This window comes from Passer domesticus, chromosome 17 (genome assembly GCF_036417665.1).
Source record: "Passer domesticus isolate bPasDom1 chromosome 17, bPasDom1.hap1, whole genome shotgun sequence".
NCBI lineage: Eukaryota > Metazoa > Chordata > Aves > Passeriformes > Passeridae > Passer > Passer domesticus.
Window position 1 is genome coordinate 3227842 of NC_087490.1, and position 23421 is coordinate 3251262.

Sequence of the window (23421 nt, forward strand, 5' to 3'; positions counted from 1 at the left end):
ATTAAGTTGGTTGGTGGTGGCAGCTTTACCTCTGTAGGAACTCTTTAAAACTCTGTCCTCCTTGTGCCTCGTGTATGGTCCAAATGTAACTGCAGATCTTAATGAGGTTGAATTTAAAAACTTTCCAAACTATATGTGAGATACTTCATTGCATTAAAGAAAAACTACATGAAACTTAAACATTTTAAAAATCACATGCACAAATGTAAAAAATTGGTTTGTTCAGAAATCAATTGTTTTATATATATGTTTTTATTTTCAGTGTTTGGCGCTTATAGATCAGAGCTAATAAAAATACTGAAATTTATTTTTAGTGCTTTTTGTTAACTGTAGACAAAATATGATTTCTAGTATATTTTTTTAAACTCGGGGTGAGCTGACTGCAGGAAATGTTTTTCAAAAATTACTATTGAGCAAAAGTGTATACCTTAAAAAGTCAGTAGTTTCAGCTTTCTGCCTTCTAGAAGTCACTAGAAGTGCTATAGAAACCTAAGGGAAAAGCACACTAAACCAACAAGGGTTGTTACTAAATAGCATTCCTTCAGATCTTAACAGCACAAAATCAACTAATTGGAACTATCTTCCAATGTAGCATCAGATGAAAAAAGCATTTTTAATTAAAATAAATAAAACAGCAGAAAAATGGTGAAGAGACATGGGTGCCTTTTTGTATGATGTCTCTTCTGCCTTTTTTTCCAGAAAGTTTCATGTCACCTGCTAGGTTTGCTTAGACAGAATTTGTTTTTAAGGAGGCTGATCTCTCTTTGTGACTAACAAAAAGCAAGCTCAGTCTGATGGAAAGTGTGCATTGCTTTATTGTCTGAGGATGACAGGACTCCTACGTGAGCATGTCAGAGGGAACTGGTGGAGCAGCAGCTTTAAAATAGGGAGCAGGAGCAAGAGAAAGATTAAAGGAACAGGGAAGGCAGATGTGTGTCTTTGCTGGTGGCAGGATCTCATCTCCTTTTATCTTGTTTAGGTTTCTCCTCTGCCTCCTACTTAAAGGTCCATGTTAAAACCCACCACGGTGTTCCCCTTCCCCAGGTCTCCAGGCACCAGGAGTCCATCCCGAATGGGGGAGCAGCGTTCCACTGCGGCAGGACCTATGGCATCAAAGGCAAGAGACTCTGCACCCTGCTGCTCTGGGCAGAGCTTTGTGTTGTGGGCTGTTGGGCTGGGCACGAGAAAGGGGAGGGAGGAAGGACAGGGAAAACACTGGAGAGAAGCTTAGGGAGATGCAGAGAAATTCCATAGCATCACGTAGGATGTAATACCTGTCACTGGGTAGCTGATTTAACAGGTCTAGGGGAAGGAAATGGACACAGAAGAGTATGTAAAGCTTTGGCAGCTTCTTCGATTTGGAAGATTGAAAAAGCTATGTTAGTTCATCTTGACCCTCTTCCTTGGAGCAGTCAGCATCTGAATTTTGCCTGAGGGCAAATTTGTTAGTCCCACTCCACTTGAATCTCGCGTCAGTCAAACCCTGTTTCTGGTTTTGCTAGGAGCCATACTGTACATGCAGCCAGCTGTCTGTAGCTAAACTTACACTTCTAAATGCAGTTGTTGGGGAGAAGAGGTGAAGTGGGATAATGGTACTGGTGCTTTCTTGTTTTGGCATTCGTTTAACTTGGTGGGGGGGAGAAAAGGATGTTATTGTAAGCATAGCTGAGGAGTACTTAACTTCTGAATAAGTAAAGCAGTGTGTTTACCTGTGTAGAATAGTTTTTTGCTTCTTGGTTTGAGCTGTCAGTATTCCTGGTGAAAGTGAAACATCAGAAAAGTCTTCAAAGCCATGGTTGTCCTGTTTTTTTCTTGCCCAGGAGAACACAGCAGGCTGGGTTAAACAAATGCTATGCCAGCAGAAAGCTCAAGTTGTATAATTTTTTCTGTTAAAGTCTTGATAGAGTTACTACAGAAGCCCTTTAGTTTTGGGTGGTGTGCTGACTTAACAAGAGATTTATTCCAGCTCAGTGGTGTATTGATTTCATGCATATCCTGTTAGGTTTGTAATGCTGAGTCCAGAGCAAATCTGTCTTTTGGGTTGTGCCAAGTGGTTCTTTGGTCTCTTAGAGTTAATAGTAGGTACAGCCTGTTTGTATTCAGAGACTCCTTTAGTGAGCACGTCTGGGTTTCTCACGCTCATTCACATGCACTGAGCAAAAAAGTGTGGACAGACTTCCTTGGCATAATGCCAGAGGAGAATGGGGAAGACTCCAAACATACCAATGGCTTTGCCAGGAAATATATTCAAATAACTTAAATAATGTCCCTAACCTCTCTGCTGTTTCACACTGCAGTATTTAAAGATAGAACAATTTTAGGTTGTGAAGTTAACTTCTAAGGGTGTTGCACTTGTGAAAAAGAGTTCCTTGAGACTAAATGGAATTGCACTTCTTAAATTGCAGTAGCTCACTGCTGTTTTGCTGAGTGTTTCCAGGTTTCTTCACATCTTGCTGCAGGCTGTTGTACTTCATGAAGTTTCTAGGCTCTCCCCCAAAGTATCAACAGCATTTCAGAAGTGTGCAAGTGAACTATACAGTTGAAAACTCATCATTAGGTCCACCCTTTTGTAGTGTGTGAGGTGTAAAGACTGTGAGACATCCTTGAGATTGAAGAAGTGTTATATGAACTAGAGACCCATTGTGGTTGCATTCAGTACCATGACAAATCCCCAATGAAACCCCAGCTGTTGCTCTGATAGCAGCCTGGTGGTTTGGAAAGGGGACCTGTGCTCAAGGGCTTTAGGACATGAGGGATTGGATGTTAAGTGTGTATCGTTCTGTTGTGACAGGCATTCATGTGATCAGGTGGTAACCAATCTAATTTATTTTAATGCATGTTAAATATCTTCCTTTGGGAGCCAAGATTCTGAAAACTTCTCTCTTTTCTTTTTCCCGTAGAAGGCCAGAAATGTTCACATTCGGACCCGATTGAGAGTTCTGATTCATATGGAGACCTCTCTGACACCAGTGACCTCAAGACTCCTGAGAAACAGAGCACCAATGGGTCCTTCTCGTGTGACCTGGCAGTCAGCAAAAACAAAATGGAGATGGAAGGAGAGAAGAAGTACCCGTGCCCCGAATGCGGCAGCTTTTTCAGATCAAAGTCTTATCTGAACAAACACATACAGAAAGTGCACGTCAGGGCCCTTGGTGGCCCACTGGGGGACCTGGGTCCTGCTCTGGGATCCCCCTTCTCACCCCAACAGAACATGTCTCTTCTGGAGTCGTTTGGGTTTCAGATCGTCCAGTCAGCATTTGCATCATCCCTAGTGGATCCAGAGGTCGACCAGCAACCAATGGGGCCAGAGGGGAAATGAGATCAGATGGATCTTAACAAAGCAATGCAGCAGTCTGGCTAGAATGATAAGATGCTGTGAATGAAAGAGGAAATAATGAAATTTGGTTCTATAGCTGAGAATTTTTTTACTCATTTTAGCTTCCTTCTTTGTCTCATGCCCTACCCCACCTTTAAACCTTCACTGGGGAGAGGGAGAAAATGCTTCTTTAGCTGATAAATTCCAGAAGATGGTGGCCTTGAATAGGAGACATGACCCAAAACAAATGGAGCTTTAGAGGCTGCTGGTGGTGTTTTCTTTGTGTTCTTTGAGAGTAATCAAAAGTTACCAGCACTGGTCTGAGAATGAGACAGTCCTAGTGACCGAGGCCCCTGGGGAGCTGCAGCTACAGGGAGCTGTGATTTTGTTCTCTCTCTATTCCCCTGCCCTCCCTAAACTCCCCCAGAAAAGCAGTAAGTTTAAAAAACAGACCCATTATTGAATATAACGTTAAGTAAAATGCCCCATGGTTCCAAGCAGGTTCCAATGCAGTTGTCCTTTTAAAACCAGAAACATTTAAAGCAGGTGAGAGAATTTGATCCTCTTCTGCCTTTGTGAGGCTGTGAGTGCTGCAGCAGGACTGAACTGCTGAGAAAAATCACCTTTCAGAACAGGTTGTTTTTATTACTTTTGACCATTAAACTTGCTGTCAGGTTTTTAATTCTTTATTATTATTATTTTAGGACCTGTTGTAGTGAATTGCTACTGAAAAGCCAGTCTAAGGCGATACACAGAGCACTCGTAAAGCAGCAGTCACATTAGGGTTAGTATGATATTTTTTTTTAGATGTACCATAATTAATAACTTGGCTAGTTGGTTGTTTTAAGTCTATGAAAGAAATAGTTTTTATGAAAATAAAAAAGAAAAAAAAAAGGAAGGAAAAATACCATTACAGTCTGGTTGACTGGTGCTCATTTTTCATGTGGGGACCTAGGGGATGAACATGATCAGCTATCGGGTTAACACTATGTACCACTGACTTGTTTAGTGTGAATAAACCCAGGGCTTCACAGAGTGATTTTGGTTTAATTGGATTGGACTCTATTAAAGAAGTTAGTATGTTACTTTGCATCCCCTCGTTTTGTCTGGTTTTTGAGCAGTTTAGCCACCTGTCCAAAAGGTGTGCAAATGAGAGCCAGTAAATAATATGTGAATCCCACTCTGCACTGTGCTGTATTCTCAGTGAGCTGGGCTTTTTGGCCAGTCATGCTCTCCTGATTGGTCTCTAGTCAGGTTTGCAAAAGCCACTGTTACTCCTTTCTTTTCCAAATGAGGTGGGAATTGCAAACAGCATATCTTTGAAAAATAATTTATTATGAAATGCAAAGAAGCTGCACTTCAAGCTGTTGGACATTCCATTTAATCTAAAAATACCACTTGTGCAGAAATAATGTCCTTTCTTGACCCTCCCTTTCCTTCCATGTAACTAGTCACAGTTTTATGTACCAAACCCAGGTATAAATGTTGTTTAACACAGGGTTAGGAGTTAGGAATACTCTGAGTTTTAATTATGGTTCTGCTGTTGATGCTCAAAGTCACATAGAACAGTTTCCTAAATTTATTCCTTAATTTTGTACCTGTGAAGAATCTTCTCTACATCAAAATTGTTGAGAGAGTTATTGAGCAAAGGTTTAAGTAGTGATTTGGTAAACTGCTTTGTGTATTCGATGTTTCTAAAAAGGCCAGTCTGAAGAGCCCATGTCCTGCACCAAAGTTGCATCCCATAAACAATACCTATCTCCATGGTTAGTACAGTGCTGGAGCAGGACAGACCCTTTGGACCAGGTTCTCATTTGCTGCAGGAGATCTGTCTGTGTAAACATGCACAGAGACACAAAGTGGTGTTGTACCTCAGCCTGCATTGCCCAGCTGCTTCTAATCCAAACCCTGCAGCTGATGCTTCACTGATATTCCCAATTTGGTTTTATGTTACAATTAGAGAGGCCTTTGTAAGTATATGGATTTTGGAATTACATTCTAAATTCTACAAGAATTAGAAGACCCTAGAAGACCCACATTCCCTCTTGTAAGAAGCTACTTTTTGTACTTGCTCTCAACTATTATAAATCAAGGATGAATAATCAATGGCTTTCTCTTTATAGCACCAGCACTTTCTAAATTGAGAGCATGTTGCAGTGGACTTGATGTTTTGCTATTAATCTGTGTTGGGAGACTGAAGGACATGTTCTTCTCCAGTCATCTCCTCCCAGAATCCTGGAATAGGTATGAGCCTCATTTAAAAGGAAAAACCAGTGAAACAAACAAACCCCACCACTAAAGCTTCATGGAATTGCTCTTGTACTGGTAAGATTAGTAGACAGGTAAAAACAGAACATCTTAGAAAAGTGACAAAACAGTTTAAAATACCTTACAAATCTAGTGCTGAGACAACCTTGTAAGCTGCCAAGCAAATCAGGAAAGAGCAGGCTTTCCAGTCAGCACAACAATTTGTTGGGATTAGCAAATGCAGCTGCAGTCACTGATTTACTAATAGCTTATAATTAATCCACAAGGGAAACTTCTGTTGAACTGAGGCTGTATGCTGAAAGGCAGAAGTTTTTGTCCCCAGTGTTCCTATATGCACTCAAAGGTGCATTAATCATAACATTCAACTCCAAAAGCTAAGTCCAGAGTACAGAATACTTTCATCCTACATTTAGCTCCCTGACTTTACTGTTACAAGTGGGTTGAATTTTGGCTGTATCTATCAGAATTTAATTTTGAATGCTACAGGATTCGACCTGGTGAAACAAAAGCCTTTATCTGAAAACGAAGCCTTCAAAAACACTGTGTAGTCTGCTTGTCAAAGAAAATGCTTACTAAGTTGTCATGAATACATTGAATGAAAACTACTTACTTCTCAGTCTAGTGGACAGGGAAACAATTAGGCAGGGGGTTAACAATCCTGAAATTACAGTTCTAGATCATCCTAGTGTAAATGGAAGAGATTTGTACCAACACTGGAGGTTGGTGCAGGCTAGTGCCAGTAGGAAGTTGGGCAGATCTTTAGCTGTGGTGTGTTTTCAGAGCTTTTTGCTTCTTTGGGGGCATACTGTTCCATTCTGGACAGTAATTTAATCTACATGCAAATTCTTTCTATTCTGTACTTTGGGAAATGTCTGGTTCTTATAGAACATGAGACAGATCTAAAGAGAAAACTCAGCCTCACAGTTCAGAGTTCAAAGGGAAGTATGTAACATGCCTTGAGCTGCAGCTTGTTGCTCCTGCATTTTATTTTTAATTGGTGTGTAGATGATAGTTCTGATTTGGGCCACTCTCTCTTCCTTGCCTTCCCCTTTGCAGGGACTGCAAGCCAATGTTTGAGTTGGTGCACATGTCAAGAAAGAAACTTCAATTCATGTAAATTTATATCATCAGACTTGTAGCATTTGTTTGTATTATAGGAGTCCCATAACCTCTCATCTGAGGCTCAAGCCTTGTGTATTAGGTGTGATGAAAACATCTTCAATCATTCATAATCTAAATATTAAAGACAGACAAGAAAGGAATAGATGCTTATAAGAGAATGAGTGAAAGATAAAGGACTAAAAACCACTTGCATGCATGATTAAGTGTTGTCTTAAATGTGGGGGTCATAAACTTCTCAGGCTTCTTTTGTTGCCTGAATTTTTAAATGGTAATCCAGAACAAATGCAAGGTAAAGCAATTTAATGTGAATTTATTCCCTACTGAGTTAAATTAGGTGACATGACCTTGCATTTGTCATGTCTTAAATGTGTGCAAACAATGTGGCTCACCTGACACGTGGCAATGTGCATGTGAGCTCTCAATCCTAAGTGATTTGCCCATGATGATATGGGAAATTGATAGCAGAACCAGAAATTGAACACAGATTTTTCCTTCTCTCAATCCAGTGCCTTAATTATAGTAGGGCAAAGTATTATATGTTGGGGGGATGAGGTTTTTTTGGTTTTTAAAGCCTAAAACTATTAAGATGGTGTGGAGTTGGTCTTCCTACCAATCTTTTGAATAATTGTAAATGCCCAGTCACAATTTTAGACCTGTTTGAGTGCCAGTGACTTAGGGAATATTTGTTATTTCCCATGTATTCCCTGAAATTATTGTTCCTCCCTCAACTGCTGTCAGCAGTAAGGAATGACTTGAATAGAGAGCTGTGTAACTGAATGTCTATAACTCAACTAATTGAATTGCTAGTATGAAAGCTAACCTAGATTTTGTAGGCTCTGTTGTAACTTTAGTGTCTTGTTTTTTCACTAAATCTTTGTTCCTAGAATTCAGTATCTAAATTTACGTCTTGAGTCGGGAGTGGGGTACCACTTTCAGCTTTAATTTTTTTTAAGGTGCTTGCTTGAGGAAGTAGATGCCAAAGTAAACTTCAAAGGAACTCCAGACTTCAGTGTTGGAAGAATGAATGGAGAGCAAGAGCTCTCCTTGGGTTTCATGAGAGATAAATGGACAAAGTCAAAAACAGCCACAAAAATTCTAAATAATGAAACAGGAAAGGTTTTTCTTTACCATCCACAAAAATAATAAAATATTTTCCATTGTCACCATGGCATAAAATCTGAGAGCAAGTGCCAATCAACACAATGTGCTGGCTTTTTCAGCATTATGATTATACCTTAACAGCACTGTCAATACCAAATGTAAATTAAGCCAGCTTAGTACTGCTCACCTTTTTTCTTGGGCACAATACCTGAGTTTTATTTGAATAGAGCAGAAGCTCACAGTGAATCTCTGAGCTGAGGCTCTCAACTCTGCCCTGAGAGACGAAACAAATGAGCAAAGAGGGGGAAAAATAAACCCACTAGGAAAACTTAAAAAGGAAAACAAATTCTGGAAGGCTCCAGTGTCTCTTGAAAGAGTCTCTTTTTTTTGTCCTGAACATCCTTTTCAAAACAAGATCCTTCAGCTGTTGTGAATGAGCCCTTGGGAACAGATTTGGCTTCCAGCCCAATCTGCTGCAGCTCCCTGTCCCTGTGAGAAGGCAGCATGTTCTGAGGACTGAGCCTGGGGTGCACAGGGAGGGGACAGGCAGTGCTCCTGGGCTGCAGCCACAGGTACAGGTACAGAGTCAGCCCCAGCACTGGCAGAGTGCTGTGTGCCTGCTGCTTTCATCCTCACCCTCCACACCTCCTGTGCACACACTCGGGTGTGTGCAGCTCTGCAAAGAGCTGTTGGCTGTAAAACAAAGCAGGAGCTATTTGGCTGAGAAGAAAAAAGAAAAAGCAGCACTTTAAAATTAGAGTGCTATGACATAACTGCAGAGTGATGCAGCCCAGGAGCAGGAGCCCTGGCTGTGAGGGCTTGTGGTGATGGTTGGAATGGTTATGGCATGTCAGTGAGAAACCACAGCTGTGCACTCTGTGGTGGCAGGCAGTGATGGCCTGTTTGCCAAGAATTAACTCCCTCTGTCATCTCTAGCCTCTTCCTGTGTTGTGTTCCTGTCTGTGAGATGAAATGATGATAACCTTTGGGTAAAAACGTGCCAATATTTAATTGATGTGCCAAATTGTGCTGCACAATTTTGCTGCTGAACTCTGTCACAAATGTTTGGCCTCACTGACTTCAGATGTAATGCAAAGTTAAACATTTGGCCACATTTTTCCTGAAAGGTGGGATATTTAAATTTATTTAAAGACTGCCTGGCACTATTGATCTGCTCTCAGGGTTTATGTGAACGAAGCTTTTCCTGAGTGACCTCCATACTTTTACTGCAATTTTGAAGACCTGGAAGTGCTCTGAGCCAAGCTATGCTGAAGGAGGGAGGTACCTGGAGTCTCACTGATGTTCCAGTGACTCCCTCCCAGCTCCTGTGTTCCATGTGGACCATGGAGTCACTTCATGCAGCCACTGGCAGCCAAAAATGCTCTTGAGCATCCTGCAGTCACATAGTGACCTTGGGTAAGTGATTTTATAATAAATCAATCTCATGCTTGCTAATACCTTTTTGGCTGCTGTGTCTACAAACTGGTGCCTTCTCCAGGCAAATTTTACATGCCCTCTGCAAAGTTGTCAGACTGACTGCTGGCTCTTAAGGAATCAACCAAGCCTTGCTCTTGGGCTCAGAATTTTTCTTTGGTACTGTTGTAATCTGAAAGTTTGCTGCAATTAGTGCAAATACCAGAGTAAGAGAGAAAATAAAAGGCTGTTCTTAGATGTCTTGTAGAGTGAACAACTGAAACATGAGTGTGGGATGAGCCAGGAAAACTGGTATTTTCCCCTGGCTGCACGCCATATGGAAGAGACAGTGCCTTGGAAGGGAAGGAGCAGAAAAGTTTGTCATTGGCTCTGATGAATCCCAATCCTGCTTCTACTGAAGTTGCTGGGAATTCTCCCATTGTCTTCAGTGGAGCAAGAAAGGATCTTAGGTGAGGATGGATGACTCTTTCCCTACTTGAATGAAGTCTCTTGCCTATTTATGGGCCTGCTTCTATTGAAACCGAGCCTGTTTTAGCCTTTTTGGGTTCTTAGGGACCTGTTTGTATAAAGCAACTTACCTACCTATCTTTTTTTTTCTATTGTGTGTATTTTTTGTATGTTCTGTTGGAAGGTGAAGCCTCTGTAGAAGGGGATACAAAACCTGATTTTTAAATAGTAATAAACCAAAAGAGAATTAAACTCTGCAGGCTGCATGCATTCATTTCCTGGAGATGGAGAGTAGAGACCATGAGTGCACAGAGATGGCCTGGACTTCTCATGTCTCAAAATCTTCCTCTTTTCAGAGACAATTCTGCCTTTGCACATTTCCACAGCTCTATGTGAGAAATCATAGTGTGGTGGGCAGGTTGCACAACTGTGTATCAGGATTGCCTTATTTCGACTAGGAAATCCTTTCTCTGGCACTGTGTGGTGAGATTTCTTGTTTCAGCGTAAGTGGATGAGTATCTGTGAAGTTTGGTATTGTCCTCACTGAATGGCAGTGAAATAAAACTGAGGTCATTAATAAATAGAGTTTTGCTTCTAGCCTGCCTACCTCAGGTGCTGGGGTGTTGGTCAAATGCAGTGTTTTAACTCCACACCCTTATATACTAAAGAAATAAGTGCAAATGTGAAGTGAATATTAAACCTTTGTTTCTTCCTGGCTTTTTACCTCCTTATGGTGTTACCAGTTGGAGCCTTAACTTTCTAAAAGAATGGCAAACTCAAGACCAAAATAACAACAGAGGTTTGCCCTGCTCTGTAAACATACTTAAAGGAACAGTGTCTTTGCTTTTGTAAATAGATGTAAAAAAGTCCACATGCCTATGTCAGTCATAAAAAAGGCTATCTCTGCATGCTTATGGCATGTGTGTGACCCAGAGAAAACACAGATTTGCCTTTCTTCAACAGGAAAGAAAGGGCAACTTCCCAAAATGAACAACTCCTCCCACAGCCTTCAGACAAACACCTGTGGAGTCTTTCACAGTACCTGTGTGCCAGTGGTTTTATCTGCTTTCAGGTCAGCTAAGAAATAAAATCCAGAGTTGTGAGCTCTGCGCTGTAAATGTCCCTGAATCCTGGGCTTTATGAGCAAACAGCAGTAGCTCCACTGCAAGGTTTGGTCTCTGCTTCTCTGCTCACACTGAATGCAGAGACCCATTACAAAATGAGTCTCTGCTTCTGCTCTGATGCTGATGACTCCAGTCCTAGTCCCAAAGCCCTAAAGAGAGAAGAAAATACATGTTTGGCTTTTTTATGTGTTCAACTTTATAACCTTACAGCCTTTCTGATGGCTTGGGATAGAGGTCACATGAGTGGTAGTGCTATTTAGAGTAGCAGTTTTGCATATTTAAGTGCAACTTTAACCTCATGTTTTCCACAATGAAACCTAACTATTACTGTGGTAATATTTCATTATTATTGAAGTTTAAACAGCAGAGTTTGGGGCTTTCACTGTGAAATTGGCTTCCATAGTGAGTGAAAGATTGGTAAAAGGATATTTTATAATCCCATCCAATTCACTGGAGCTTTATTTGAACAGATATCAGAACAGAAATTTTTATTCCTTTTGACTGAAATCTCCAGTTGTTTTGATGCTGCCTTTTCACATTTCTCATGTGCAAATAATAAACAATTATTTTAAGGTAGGCATTTTCTAACAAGAACAAATTGGGTTATCAGACTGCCCAGCTTTGCCAGGTACTGTTGGGCACAACTGCAGTTTGAGATATAAGAAAGTTACAAAAGTATGTTTTTTACCTTAAAAAACAACCAAACAACATATTCTCCTATTGAAATGAATTCCTACGTCAATGCTTATTTGTACTTTCATCTAAGTCAGCATTACACATGTAGAACTTGAGAACATCTCCTGTATATCTGTTTCCAGGATTCCTTCCCCTACAGAACCATTTTGTAAGGTAGGTATTGGATATCTGAAGCTTCCAAAGTGCTTTGCAGACATAAAATCATTTGTGCCTCTGTGACATTACTAATACTAATATGGGAAACCAAGGCAGAAGCTTGCCTAAGGTCAGGCAAAGATCATTAAAAAATTGAGAGTAAAGCTTCTGCTCTTGGCTCAGACTTATGTTTTCTCCGAGTAGATCACAGTATCTTTCAAAATAGCTTCCCTTCCTCCACCCTTAGAAATGTGTGCTCTGGCTTTTGTCAGTAGCAGCCTGCATCCGTAGCAAAAAACCAATCAATCAAACAAAAAACCCATCAAAAACCAGTGCAACTGAAGACTGAAAGATCTTTAGACAGCTGTACCCAGTTCCTAACAATATTGCTATGGTTTTATGGTATCCTGCTATGGGCCACACCCACTGGATAGCAGGTGAAGCAATCTGTGATCCAGATACCGAGACTGGAATGCTGCAGCCAGGGGAAGAGCTGAGGTGTGAGCCGTGGGGACCTTCACCACTGCTGCACACAGATGTCTGTCAGCACTTGGGCCCTTAGAAGTGAGAAAACTGGAAAGGCACTGGGCAGTTCATGTCAAAAAAGGACAAAAAAATGATGCTGTTAAGAGGACTCAGTGTGTGAAATTTCTGAAGTCACTGATTGTTGAGAGTATTTAGAGATAATCTCTTAATGCTTCTCCCCAGTAAACAATAGGACCCAGATTGTCCTCCTGAGGCCTCTGGCCTTTTATTACAGCCCACACAGAAAACTCATCTGAGAAAGCACTCTGAGTTAGTGGAGCAAACTGAACCAGTCTGAACCAGTTCAAATATCGCATATGGTTGTTTTGCTTCTGCAGACTTCCTTGTTAGTCCTTGGAGGCTGTGGCTGGCATTTACTTTGCAATAGCTCATCCTGTCAGACCGAAGGGGGAGGAGAAAGCCTCTCCTTGAGCATGTCAGATGCAACAGTGCCAGCAGATACTCCTGTCCCTCCACAGCGACTCCTTTGTAGTCACTGCCTCTGTCTTGATTTTTGGTTATACTCGGCTCAGTTTCATAAAGTCAATATCTGATCCTTTTGTACAGCCCTGATGTTCTTTTATTACATTCAAATTGTATCTAGGTTAGAAATGAAACACATTTGTTTCCAACTCCTACATCATTGCTTACAGAAGGCTTTTTACAGGTGAGACCCAGAGTTGTTTTCATGATCAAGAGAGAGGCAGCAAAGAAATAAAACCACTGCTTTTGTGGGAGTTGCAAGTTCTCAAGTACTTAATAGTGTTTACTAACATTCAATGCAGCTTTTTAAGCTTAAGCACAAACTGCTCTAATATTCTGTTCATGGTGAGGTCTCAGAATTGTACTCTCGAGTCTCAGAAGTCACTCTCAAGTATTACCATTTATGAAAGAACCAGAAAATTGAGAAAAAGGAGTTTTGGGGAAAACTGGAACAATTATTTTGATTACCTAAGAAGAAGAAAGGGGAGGTTATGGGAACATGACGTGTGTCCTGTTGCAAGGAGGGCAATGGTCAACTTTTTCCATTTTAAGCAATCCATGTTAATTTGGCTAGGAAGGATTACTCAGATTAGAAAACTCATTTTGTTTACTCCCCTCAGTGTCTTATTTAGTAAGATTAAGTAATAAAGCATGTTAGTTCTTGCCTAGGAGGTTAGATGAACTTCTGCCTGGCAAGATCTGAACACACTTGGCTGTGGCCAGAGAAGGAGGGTGGGTTTGATGGCTCCCTTGCAGAGTCATTCCAGAGCTATAGATCTGGGGCTGCCTCCCTTGGCACAGAGTGCTGTGCTGTTAGATTCCTTTTTTTGTTTGGTTGGGTTCTTTTTTTAATCTCAAAACACTTTGAATTTTTCCACAGGTGAAAATGTAGAACAAATAAACAAGAAAGAGCAGCTGACAGACAGGAGAGAGAGAAAGCAGACATTATTTATTCTGGGACCTGTATAAAGAAAGGTACCAGCTCACAGCTGAAACTGGTTCACACTGAGTTTAAGGAAGATGTTTAATGTCCCTCATTCCTAAAAATAATGTATATATTTTCCTGTAAAAAGTGGGGATGTGTTGTGATACTTGTATGTGTATATACCAATAGACATCTAAGTGTAAACTGTGTGAGGTAGTAGCTGCAAAGCTATTAACTTACTTATAATTTGGGTGGTTTAAAATCAAGTCCTAGGAAATAATGTCATGTTTAATCTCTAAAAGTGTAGCAAGAAGAGCAAACCCATTCCTAAGCAGTGGAAAGAGCAATTGAGTCTGCCTGTGACAGCTGCCACCTGGCATCCTATTAAACTTAACTCTGTGAAACTGCCAGGCATAAGTCTTCCCTCATCCTGGAGAAAGCTAGAGATGAAAGAAAAAAATTATGCTTAGAAGTCAGTTGTGGAAAAGACTTTGATCTTTACCATTAATGTGAAGGTTTTTGCATTTCTTCCAGATTCCCCATTGTCCTTCTGTGGACTAGAAACTCAAATTGTTTGCTGGAACTTGGCTGGGTGTAATGAGAAGTGCAAATTTATCTTGTTACATAGTAGGAGAGAGAGCTAGGAAGGTCTGAGATTTGTTTCCACAGAGATTACTACAGTTCTTGGATCAGTATGTACAGAAGGAGGTGCTTTCTGTGCTAGGTGGCATGGAAGCATTAGTTAGTCCCATGAAATGAGCAAAAAGACATTAATTGTGCAGGATGGCAGTCCATCTGCAAGGTTTTGGACAGGCAGTGCCTTGGATGCATGTGTGGCCCTGCAGTTTCTGCTGAATGGAATTTGTCCCATAAAATCTGATGAAGAGCTGTTACAAATAGGCAGCTTGATTGCATAGCCCTTATTAAAAATTCTTGCTGACTCCAGTTAGCCTTGCGTTTACAGAGAGTAACTGGAGAGCATCAGGAATGCAGTAGCAGGGTGTCTGTGCAGAAAATGAGCATAATTGCACAAAGGCTGCATCTTGGCTGGTGATGTCAGTCAGGACTGGCACATACAGTTGGTTTTTGGTTTCCTGTTTTGATTTTTTGCATATTTTTTTAAAATCTGACATTAATAAACTATTTTCTGTAGTGGTAAATCATATTGTTAAAGTGTGAGTCACACAAATGTGTGCTAAGACCTGTGGTTTCATACTTGGTGATAGTGCTGCTTAATTGACCTGTTTCCTCATTACCCATCTCTCATGCTGGTACATCTATGTTTTTGTTCTCCATTGTGGACTGGATGCAGCAGGTGACTTGGCTGTAATGGGCTTAAAGTGTTCATGACCTGGTGAAAAAGAGGCAAAAGTTGGGTTGGATCAGAACCTTGAGCAGGTTTGTTACACAATTACCTGTAGCAGCCTGACGGAGAGCACTGCCAGGATGGAAACATCTGGGAGTGGAAGGGAAAGACCACTGCTCCAGCCAAGCACTGCCTTGAAAAGTGGTTCATCAAACACTGGAGCAGCTTCCTGGCATAGAAATACTTCTTATGTGTTCAATGGTTTCCATGTGATTTCAAAGAACTTTAAATGAAGGGAACTTCCCTATCCTATTCTAAGAAGGAAGGTTTGATTGTACCTCATGTAACAAAAAGGAAGGGAAAGTGCAAAGAAGTGAGGCAGGCAGGTTGGCCAAGGTCAGGAAGAACTCTGTGGGAAAGCCAGAAATAGCACCTTGTGCTGCAGGCCTGTGCCTTGGCTACAAACCCATCAGTTGGCCCAGGCTGCCTTTGCAAGCTCATTGTTGAACAGGACCAGCTATTCAGTGGCTTGTTTTTCACGGGTGTAAAATAGAAACAGTGCTGAGGACTCCAGATGCTGCATACAGGCTCTGGCGCTGCACTGTCTGAATCCCTTGGCGTGTTCAGACACAGAAGTATCTGTTGTAAGCCGTGTGAAATGTCTGCAGAGAGGCTTTATCACAGTGGCTGGATGCCTGCAGTAGAACTACTCTAAACCATTTTCATGCTGTTTACCTTGGTTTTTTCTATAAGCAGGCACAGGTCTTAGAGTAAGCGCATAGGGTCAATGAAAAGTAATGGATTGGCAGAGGCGAGAATGTAAACCCCGTTAAGGTGGAGCTGCACAGCCTCCGTGGCGGTGTGTAGCCCCTACAACGCATCTTTAGAGCTAAGGGAACTCAAAGGGAGAGTAAGGGCAGCAGGATTTAGTCCTTCGTGATAATTCTTTAGGGGAGGGAACAGTTTTAGGTCTCTGACGATAAACACTTTTCCTGCCACAGGCAATTGTTCAAGCGTAGTTCCATGTGGAAAGTCTCCTCTTCTGGTCTAAGACTTTTCCTGCGACTGTAGGAGATAAGCCCGGAGACGCGGATCCCTCTCGAGCCAAACAACCTCACAGCACCGAGCTCGGTCCCGGGGGGAAGGACCCTCTGCGGCAGCAGCTTCCCGGCTGCCCCGAGCCCTGCCCCGCGGCAGCCGCCCCTTCCCCTCCCGGGGGCGGGCAGCGGCAGCGTTAGGACCCGGCGGCGGCTGCGGGGCGGGGGGGGGAGCGCAGCCCGGCGTTGTTTACCGGGGAGGGGAGCGCCGGGGCAGGTCTCGCCGCGGCGCCGAGCGGAGCCGAGCTGCGCGGCCGGGCTGGCGGCGGCTCCTCGCCCTCCGCGCCGAGGATGCTGCCCGGGGGTCCGCGGTGGGCGCTGCTGCTGAGCTCGCTGCTGCTGGGGGCCGCCCGCGGCGCCGAGGGTGAGTGCCGGCCCGGCTTTGTGGGGGACAAAGGCCGGTCTCGGGAGGGGGAACACCCCCGTGGGGAAGGCGGGGGCCGTGCTGGGGAGCTGCCCCGAGCGGCGGGGGCTGCCCGGGCCGCCCGCAAGGCTCGGCTCGTCTCTCCGCAGAATGCCTCCGCGGCAACGGCGCGTCCTACCGCGGCAGCCGGCAAGTGGCCTCCGGCGGCGCCCCGTGCCTCAACTGGCTGCTGGTGCGGAACGGCCCCGGCGCCGCGCTCCCGGCAGGTGGGTCCGGGCCCGGGGGGCGCGGGGGGGCTCTCGGGGGAGCGGAGGTGCCGCGGCCGCGCTGACGGCCCGCTGCTCCCTAGCAGTCGATGAGGACCACAACAGCTGCAGGAACCCGGACGGCGACGCCGAGCCCTGGTGCTACATCCAAGGCGCTACTGGGATCCCCGAGCGGCGATCCTGCGACATCGCCCAGTGCTCAGGTAAGAGCGGCCGCCGCCGGACCCCCGTGTTCGTGCCCTCCCTGGTGTGCCCCCTACCGCTGGGGCTGGGTTTGTCACCAGGGTGGGGTCCCCCCGGCGCACAAACAAGCCCGGGCTACGCCAGCACCTCCCTCGGAAACATCGCGTACCCAGGGCTCCCCTCCAGCCCCCGCCTGTGCGTGCACATCTGCCTCCCAGCAATGCCGCGCTCCGCCCCTGGAGCTTTCCATTAGTGCCAGAAAAGGCCTGTGAAAAGCCCCCACTCCCCCATAATTCGCTTGTCACTATATCGCTCTCTTGCTGTGTTGTAAAAGGCCGAGGTCTGGACATCTAGGAACTGCTGAGGTGTGGGTAGACTCTTGATGTGGGGTATGTTATGGCTGACTAAAGAATCGTCGTGCTTTTAAAGGAGTGCCAATGGGAATTTGAGTGCGGGGTGCAGGGGAAGAATGTGGAAAAAATGAGAACTGGAAGGGAGGACAGTGAGAAATGGAAACACTGGATTCCTCCTGTCTAGTCACAGTGAGAAATGGAAACACTGGATTCCTCCTGGATAGTCACAGTGAGAAACAGTTTGCCAAAAGAACTGTAGCTGAAGCCTGTTTCAGGGAGAGGAGGTGTCAGCCTTGACTGACATCACAGTAACCACTTGGGGTTTTTTGAACTGTTTACTACTTTCTGAGCCCTGCAAGATTTACTTGCACCACTGTCCCTTGAGACTGCTATCCTTGCATGTAAATACTTTTCCCACGCACATACACCCTCCCCTTTTTTTCACTTTGCTCTTTTTTTGCCTGCTTTTCCCTAAAGATGAAGCAAAAAAATGTTGTGCTGCCAAGATCCTTACTCAAAACACTCTTGCAGCTTTAGGATCAGAACAGTTACCTGACCTTTCAGCCATTTGCATTTTTAATAGGTTTAATATTTTTGCATCTCAGGGCAGGCACCTTTTCATGGTCCAACAGTTCACTTTAGTTCAGTTGCCCTGGCTGACCCTACTTGAAGTTACTGTGCAGGACTCCTGATTTCCTGTCTCTGACTCCCTTCTGTACTTCCATTTCACATTCCACTGAGGACTCAAAATGGCTGCAGATAGAAAATCCACCTGGAGTTATTGCCTGCTGGGGGGGGAAGACGCAGTGGAGTGAGTTTTCAGGTATAGATGCATACTGTGAATAGCACTTCCAAAAATGAGGGGGGTTTGTGTAGAAAAGGTAATAGATACCTATTTTACACTGTCACAGCTTTTACAGTGCTACAGCTTCCATTAAACCATGTCATGAAAGAAGGAGCTACCTTGAAAATCTTTCAGTGCTGCTGATGAAAAAGAGCATTGATACAAACAGGGCTGGGAAGGAACATGTATCCTTGGGTGCCATTTCTGGGCCTTGACTGAGGCAGGAATTGTCCTCAGTCAGTGGCTGTGCTGCCTGAGGGCTGCTCTGACTTAGCCTGTGCAGTGGTGTCCCAGACTATCAGTACACTGAGGGACCAGGGAAGAATATCCCCAGGTTGTTTTCACACCAGCTGGAGTCTCCTGCTAGACTTTCCTGTGTCAGGAAGATTGAGGCAGAAGAGGGATAAATAGGCTCCTGGGAGATTTGGGATGGAGATTCTCATAATCTTGTTCAGCATGATTGAAGCTGCAGCCTGTACATCGATCTGTACACTAAATGAAGTCATTCTGCATCCTCTGGACTCACGCCCTGCACCTGGGTTTCAATCTGCTGTCTGATTTCTTTAATCTGTGGTGGTGCCTTGGACTCTCAGTTAAATAGGTTCATGTCAAAGGAAAGTGGGGAGAGGAATACATTTCTTGTCTACTTTGGTAGGATTTCTGGCAACAGCTTAAGGGGAACAAGAGTTTTTCAGTGTGCTTTGAAGACAGTTCAGTGATACCAGTCTAGAGCTGTCCCACTCTCAAGGTACATGTTGTTTTGAAGTACTTACAAGTGCTTGGTATGTTGTATATATATTTTTTTTTCTTCTCCTCTCAACAGATGCTACAGCTAGCACAGCCCCAGTCCCTACAGCAGAAGCTGGTACTTCCCAGGAGGATGAGCAGGTGTTTGAACCAGCTGACACCTTGCCCTCCCGGAGCGAGGCAGCCGCGGTGCAGCCCGTCATTGGGATCAGTCAGAGAGTACAGATGAACTCCAGGGAAAAGAAGGACTTAGGGACTCTAGGTACAAACCCAGGATCGTGTGATTGATCCATTCCTGTAATTCTGGCAGGACAGACCTGTTTTGAGGCTCTGAAAGCAACATTACAGCTGGATTTGCCGCCTCTTCATTTTGGCTCTTTTTTCTCTCTTTTCACAGGTTATGTGCTGGGGCTGATCATGATGGTGATAATCATTGCCATCGGGGCTGGCATTGTCCTGGGATACATCTATAAGAGGTGAGTGGCTGTTCTTTGTTCAAAAGCTTGTGTATATATAGCAGGAGTGTCTGAGCACCTGCAGACCCAACCACATCCCAAGGAAATGGGACAGAAGCGTATGTTTTGTTATGGCACATTGAGCAAGTTTGTTTGTCACACTGAGGAAAGAACTACTGAAGAGTTAACTCTGTTTTTCTCTATTCCCCCATTACTGTGATGTTCTATCTTACTTAAATTGTAATGTTCTATCTTACTCAAATTGCCCTCTTCAATATTTGGGGTTTTGTGTGCATGTGCACTTTGATGTGGCTTTTTCAGACGTGCTCAGGAGCAGGATTTTCTCAGAACTAGAAAGAGCAGATCTCCGCTTCCCTTACAGGAAGTTTCTATTGCTCAGAAAAAAACACAATTATTTTAGCAGGCCACCTGTTCCCCTGATTTCTCTAGTCTATCTTTAGAAGAAAAACAATTGGCAAATTTTTTTTGCTACTCATGCATTGTATCCTATGAAGCTGACTAGCAGGTAGCGCTTTTTTTTTGGTCCAAGTTAATTTTAACAAAGCTCCTGTATACTTAAAGGTCAGTTTTGATTTTGACTTCAGTTACTTTTTTTTCAGTCACTTCACTGTGTTGGACAGAAATGTTTCTGTAGCTCAGCAGTGTGTGAGGGTAGTGGCAGTAGTTGTAAGAGAGAGGGCAGGATTAACAAATAGCAGTGATTGTCACTGCAGAAGCAAAGACCCAGGCTCCCTCCTCTGGGAGGGTTTGTTCTATGTTTTGGCTGTTTGACAACAGTCTGACACAACCAAGCAGAAGGAGCCCTTTCCCAAGCTGGGACATGTCCTTATGTAAGTGTTTATAATAAATGCTGACAGAAAAAAAGCAGAGGGAGGAGTGTTACATAAGGGGCAAAACACAGAGCGCTGCTTGTCGAGGAATCTGATTTGAGGTGTCACTTGAGAGAATGCTGTCTTGTGTGCTGGCAGAAATGGCAGCCACTGCTGCACGCTTGTAGGCAGCTTTGAAAAGCAGCCAAAATGCTGACAGGAAACCCCAGCAGCTCTGCCTGCTTGAGATCACGAGCCTCAGGAGGAGCAAGTGGTGCCTGTCCCACCTCTCTCCTGTCCTCGGTGGGAGGAAGCAGTAGACCAGTGTTGGGCTTTGTCCAAAGGCAGCTTTGCTTCTCCAGTCACACAGAGCTCACAGCAGGGATGTACTGCAGGTTTACTGTCTCCTTCCCTGCCTTGATCTCAAAATTGCATGTGCAAGCTGGCAGGTTTGGGTAGTAGGTGTGGTGAGAAACCTTTAATGGGTTTAGTAGTTTTTGGTATACATAGCTCTTCTGGAGACAACATGCTATTAATGCCAAATCCATTTTTAAAGTCAGGCAGTTCTTCTGCAGCACAAATTACAGAGGTGTTCCTTCACTTAGCAACAGGCTGAGACTGAGGTAGGTTTGAGGAGCTGGTTGTGGCATTAAGCTGTTATAGCTGCAGTGATAGAAGGCAGGGCCAGCTCTGAAGTCAGCTTTAATGCTTTCTGGACAGCTTAATTTGCTGCAACAAAAGGCAGAAGCTGTCACCACCTCCAATATTTGTTTCAGATGAAGCAGGTTACAGAAGCTCTTTTCCACAGCAATGGCCTCTGCACTGTCTCTCTTCTCCCCTGGGCCTGCACCAGGCAGTGCTGTGGGACTGTAAAGGATAAGGAAACATATGGCAGCTCTGTGGTTTGAAGGAGGGGCCTGGCTGTACAGTCATTTATCAGCAGCAATGTCAGTAAATAAGCCAGTTTGAGGCAGGGACAGACTTCACTTGGCTTGCTTGTTTTTCAAAAAGGCTCAACTGTGGTCCTCTGCTTACAGTAGGGAATATTTCTGGCCCTTTGTATGCAGCTGAAACTACTTAAATCTTAAAGACCAAAGTTCCTTCTCTAGTCCTTCAGCTTTACTGAGACTCTCCCTCCAAGCAGCAGCACTCACCCCATGTGTATGTTTTGGGTTTTTTTTGCAATGCAGGGGGAAAGACCTGAAGGAGAAGCACGAACAGAAGGTTTATGAGCGTGAGATGCAGCGCATCACGCTGCCCCTGTCAGCCTTCACCAACCCCACGTGCGAGCTGGTGGATGAGAACACCATCGTGGTGCACACGGACCCGACGCCCGTGGAGGACACGCGGGACGGCGGCGGCCCCCTCATGGGGCAGGCCGGGACTCCTGGGGCCTGAGCAGCTCAGGCAGGAGTGCTACAGGCTGAGCAAAGCCTCCAGCTTCCCACTGTGAGTGCAGGGGTTGCGTGTGTTCATTTCTATTTTGTTTTCTTTTTGATGAACGCCGGAGGAAGGTGAAGCAGAGGAGCAGAGCAGTGGGCTATTCATCATGTTTGAGGGGCACCGTTCAGCGCGTGACCAGCTGGGGACTGGTGTGGTGGACCTGCTGCTTCTTCCCACCTATCTCCGTGGTGTGCCAAGGAGCTGGGGGGGATGATGGGCCAGGCTTACAACTGGCCACAGATCCTGTAGCCTAGAGTGTGGTCGTGGCTTCCTCTTTCTATGTTCTTTTCCTATTTAATGGTGTGCACTGTTACTTAAGTTACAGCCTGGAGCCTCAGGAGAGAACAGTACTGCAGGGACTGAGGGGAGCTTCATGTCAGATTTAGCTAGATAATTACACTCTGATTAGAGTTACTGCCTTTTTGCTTTAGTGGCTGAGAGCTGGAATCACTGTCCAGAATCCAGCTACTGGATCAGGTTTTTTTCCAAGGAAGAGCTTATTTGAGGGATGTCTTTGGCCAGAAGCAGAATGTTTAGCCCTAGTGCTCTCCTCAAGCTCTTGAAAAATCCAGGTCTTCCAGGGCTGAGGCCACTTCTCCATTCCCCTGTGGTGCTACATGCATAGCCACAGTTTTAGGTGTCCAGGAGGTCTGTCTGTACCTCCTGCTCACTTACACTGATCAGGAAAGCAGGGGTGAGTGGTAGACAGTTTGGAGTGAAAAAAATGAAACTGCCCTTCAGTTACTTACAGCAGGTTAAACACTGAGGATAGATAATATCCTCTTTTGAACACCTTGGCTTCCTACAGAGTCAGTGCTGGACAGAGTGGCCAAGCTGTGGAGGTCACCCTGCTGACAGTGCAGCAGTTCTGGCTCTGAGGGCAGAACAGGGCAGCTGTTTTGTAAGATACTGAAGTTCTGGTGTGGCGCCTGGCCCAGCCTCAGTCACACACTCAGCTTGTGCAGCAAGACTACTTACTTACAGAGCCTGGTCCTATTAGAGAGGTTTTGTAACAACTTTTATTAGCATTTCAGGGGGTTTGGAAGGGATGGTTGCTGCAGTGTCTCCCTAATGGCACCAAGGCAAGGCCAGTTCAGGGAAACATCTGTCCCCGCTTCAGGGGATTCAAGCCATTCAAGTAAGTTTTGTAGCCATCTGCTTTATAGCTGTGGGCTTAACAGGGAGCAGCACTTGGCAGCAGGGGTTTTAGTGTTAACGTTTGATTCAGAAAAGGGAAATACTTTATTTTTAAAGGCCTTTGAATACCATTTCTTTGTAAAATGTTTTAAATACCTCATTATGAGAAGGTACAGACTGTGCTGCCTTGTATTAAAGCTTAAAAGAAGAATGCTCTGTAGACCCATGTGGACTGTGGCTCGTCTGTGCATTCCTCCTGCCAGAGCAGCATCCTTTGCCACGTTTCAGACTTGGAATTGAGAAGGGAAGATGCCACTTTGGTTTGCCAATCAAAGTCAATCCCTACAAGCAGTGCCTGCATGCACCAACACTGACAAGGGGCATGGAGCGTGTCTCCCTGCTGCCTGCAGCTGCTCTTGGACTGGGACACTGTTCCTGAAAAGCAGCTGTGGGTTACTCAGCAGTCTGGTCATGGGAACAAACTCTTGGTTACAGCCCCTTCCTGCACTGAGCTGGGAGAGTTCTGCTTTGGTGCTGCTCAGCAGCAGCTCCATCCCTTGAGAAGTACAGTGGAGACAGAGCACAGCAGGTTACAGGAGGTACTAACAGAGCCAGCATTTTTGTTCAGTTGTTGTCTTAACAAAAGTCCCCTGAACTACATATTTCAGAATAAGATGTTTCCAAGAACAGGTTGTATTTTTTTCCCTGGTTTAGAAAAGGAAAATGGAGACGCTCCATGATCTGCTGACTCCTGTCCACCCTTCAACCAACCAACGAATGAACAGAACGTAACTTGTTCCCTTTCCCTCACTCCAGGGTA

The 23421-nt window shown here is 44.4% G+C and overlaps 2 protein-coding genes across 9 annotated transcripts in view; both read left to right on the forward strand.

Annotated features, from left to right (window-relative positions):
* Positions 1-10273, forward strand: part of PATZ1 (POZ/BTB and AT hook containing zinc finger 1) — a 24967-nt gene extending 14694 nt beyond the window's left edge. For 2 of the 7 annotated variants that reach the window (XM_064392912.1, XM_064392914.1), the window contains 2 exons: positions 980-1117; positions 2901-4408. In XM_064392912.1, coding sequence (XP_064248982.1) covers positions 980-1117; positions 2901-3319 — 557 coding nt within the window. In that variant the 3' untranslated portion in view covers positions 3320-4408. Of the gene's footprint in view, positions 1-979; positions 1118-2900; positions 4409-5439 lie in introns of those variants that run through there. The other 5 variants (XM_064392916.1, XM_064392917.1, XR_010348843.1 and 2 more) reach the window with 4 other exon arrangements.
* PIK3IP1 (phosphoinositide-3-kinase interacting protein 1) lies at positions 9085-22821 on the forward strand. 2 transcript variants are annotated; one of them, XM_064392923.1, is made up of 8 exons: positions 9085-9223; positions 13532-13626; positions 15884-16343; positions 16493-16609; positions 16693-16812; positions 18813-18998; positions 19134-19212; positions 21212-22821. In XM_064392923.1, the coding sequence occupies exons 3-8, from the start codon at positions 16271-16273 to the stop codon at positions 21417-21419; spliced, it is 783 nt and encodes a 260-aa protein (XP_064248993.1). In that variant the 5' UTR covers positions 9085-9223; positions 13532-13626; positions 15884-16270; the 3' UTR covers positions 21420-22821. The 2 variants fall into 2 exon arrangements, with proteins under 2 accessions (XP_064248993.1, XP_064248995.1); XM_064392925.1 differs by lacking the exons at positions 9085-9223; positions 13532-13626 and having other exon boundaries at positions 13704-16343.
* The last annotated feature ends 600 nt before the right edge of the window (positions 22822-23421 follow it).

Bases quoted from the DNA above. Each gene is read 5' to 3' on its own strand.
- PIK3IP1 (XM_064392923.1), top strand. From the start codon at position 16,271: ATGCTGCCCGGGGGTCCGCGGTGGGCGCTGCTGCTGAGCTCGCTGCTG. The intron at 16,813-18,812 runs GTAAGAGCGGCC...TCCTCTCAACAG, and splicing joins CGACATCGCCCAGTGCTCAG to ATGCTACAGCTAGCACAGCC. The intron at 19,213-21,211 runs GTGAGTGGCTGT...TTTGCAATGCAG, and splicing joins CTGGGATACATCTATAAGAG to GGGGAAAGACCTGAAGGAGA.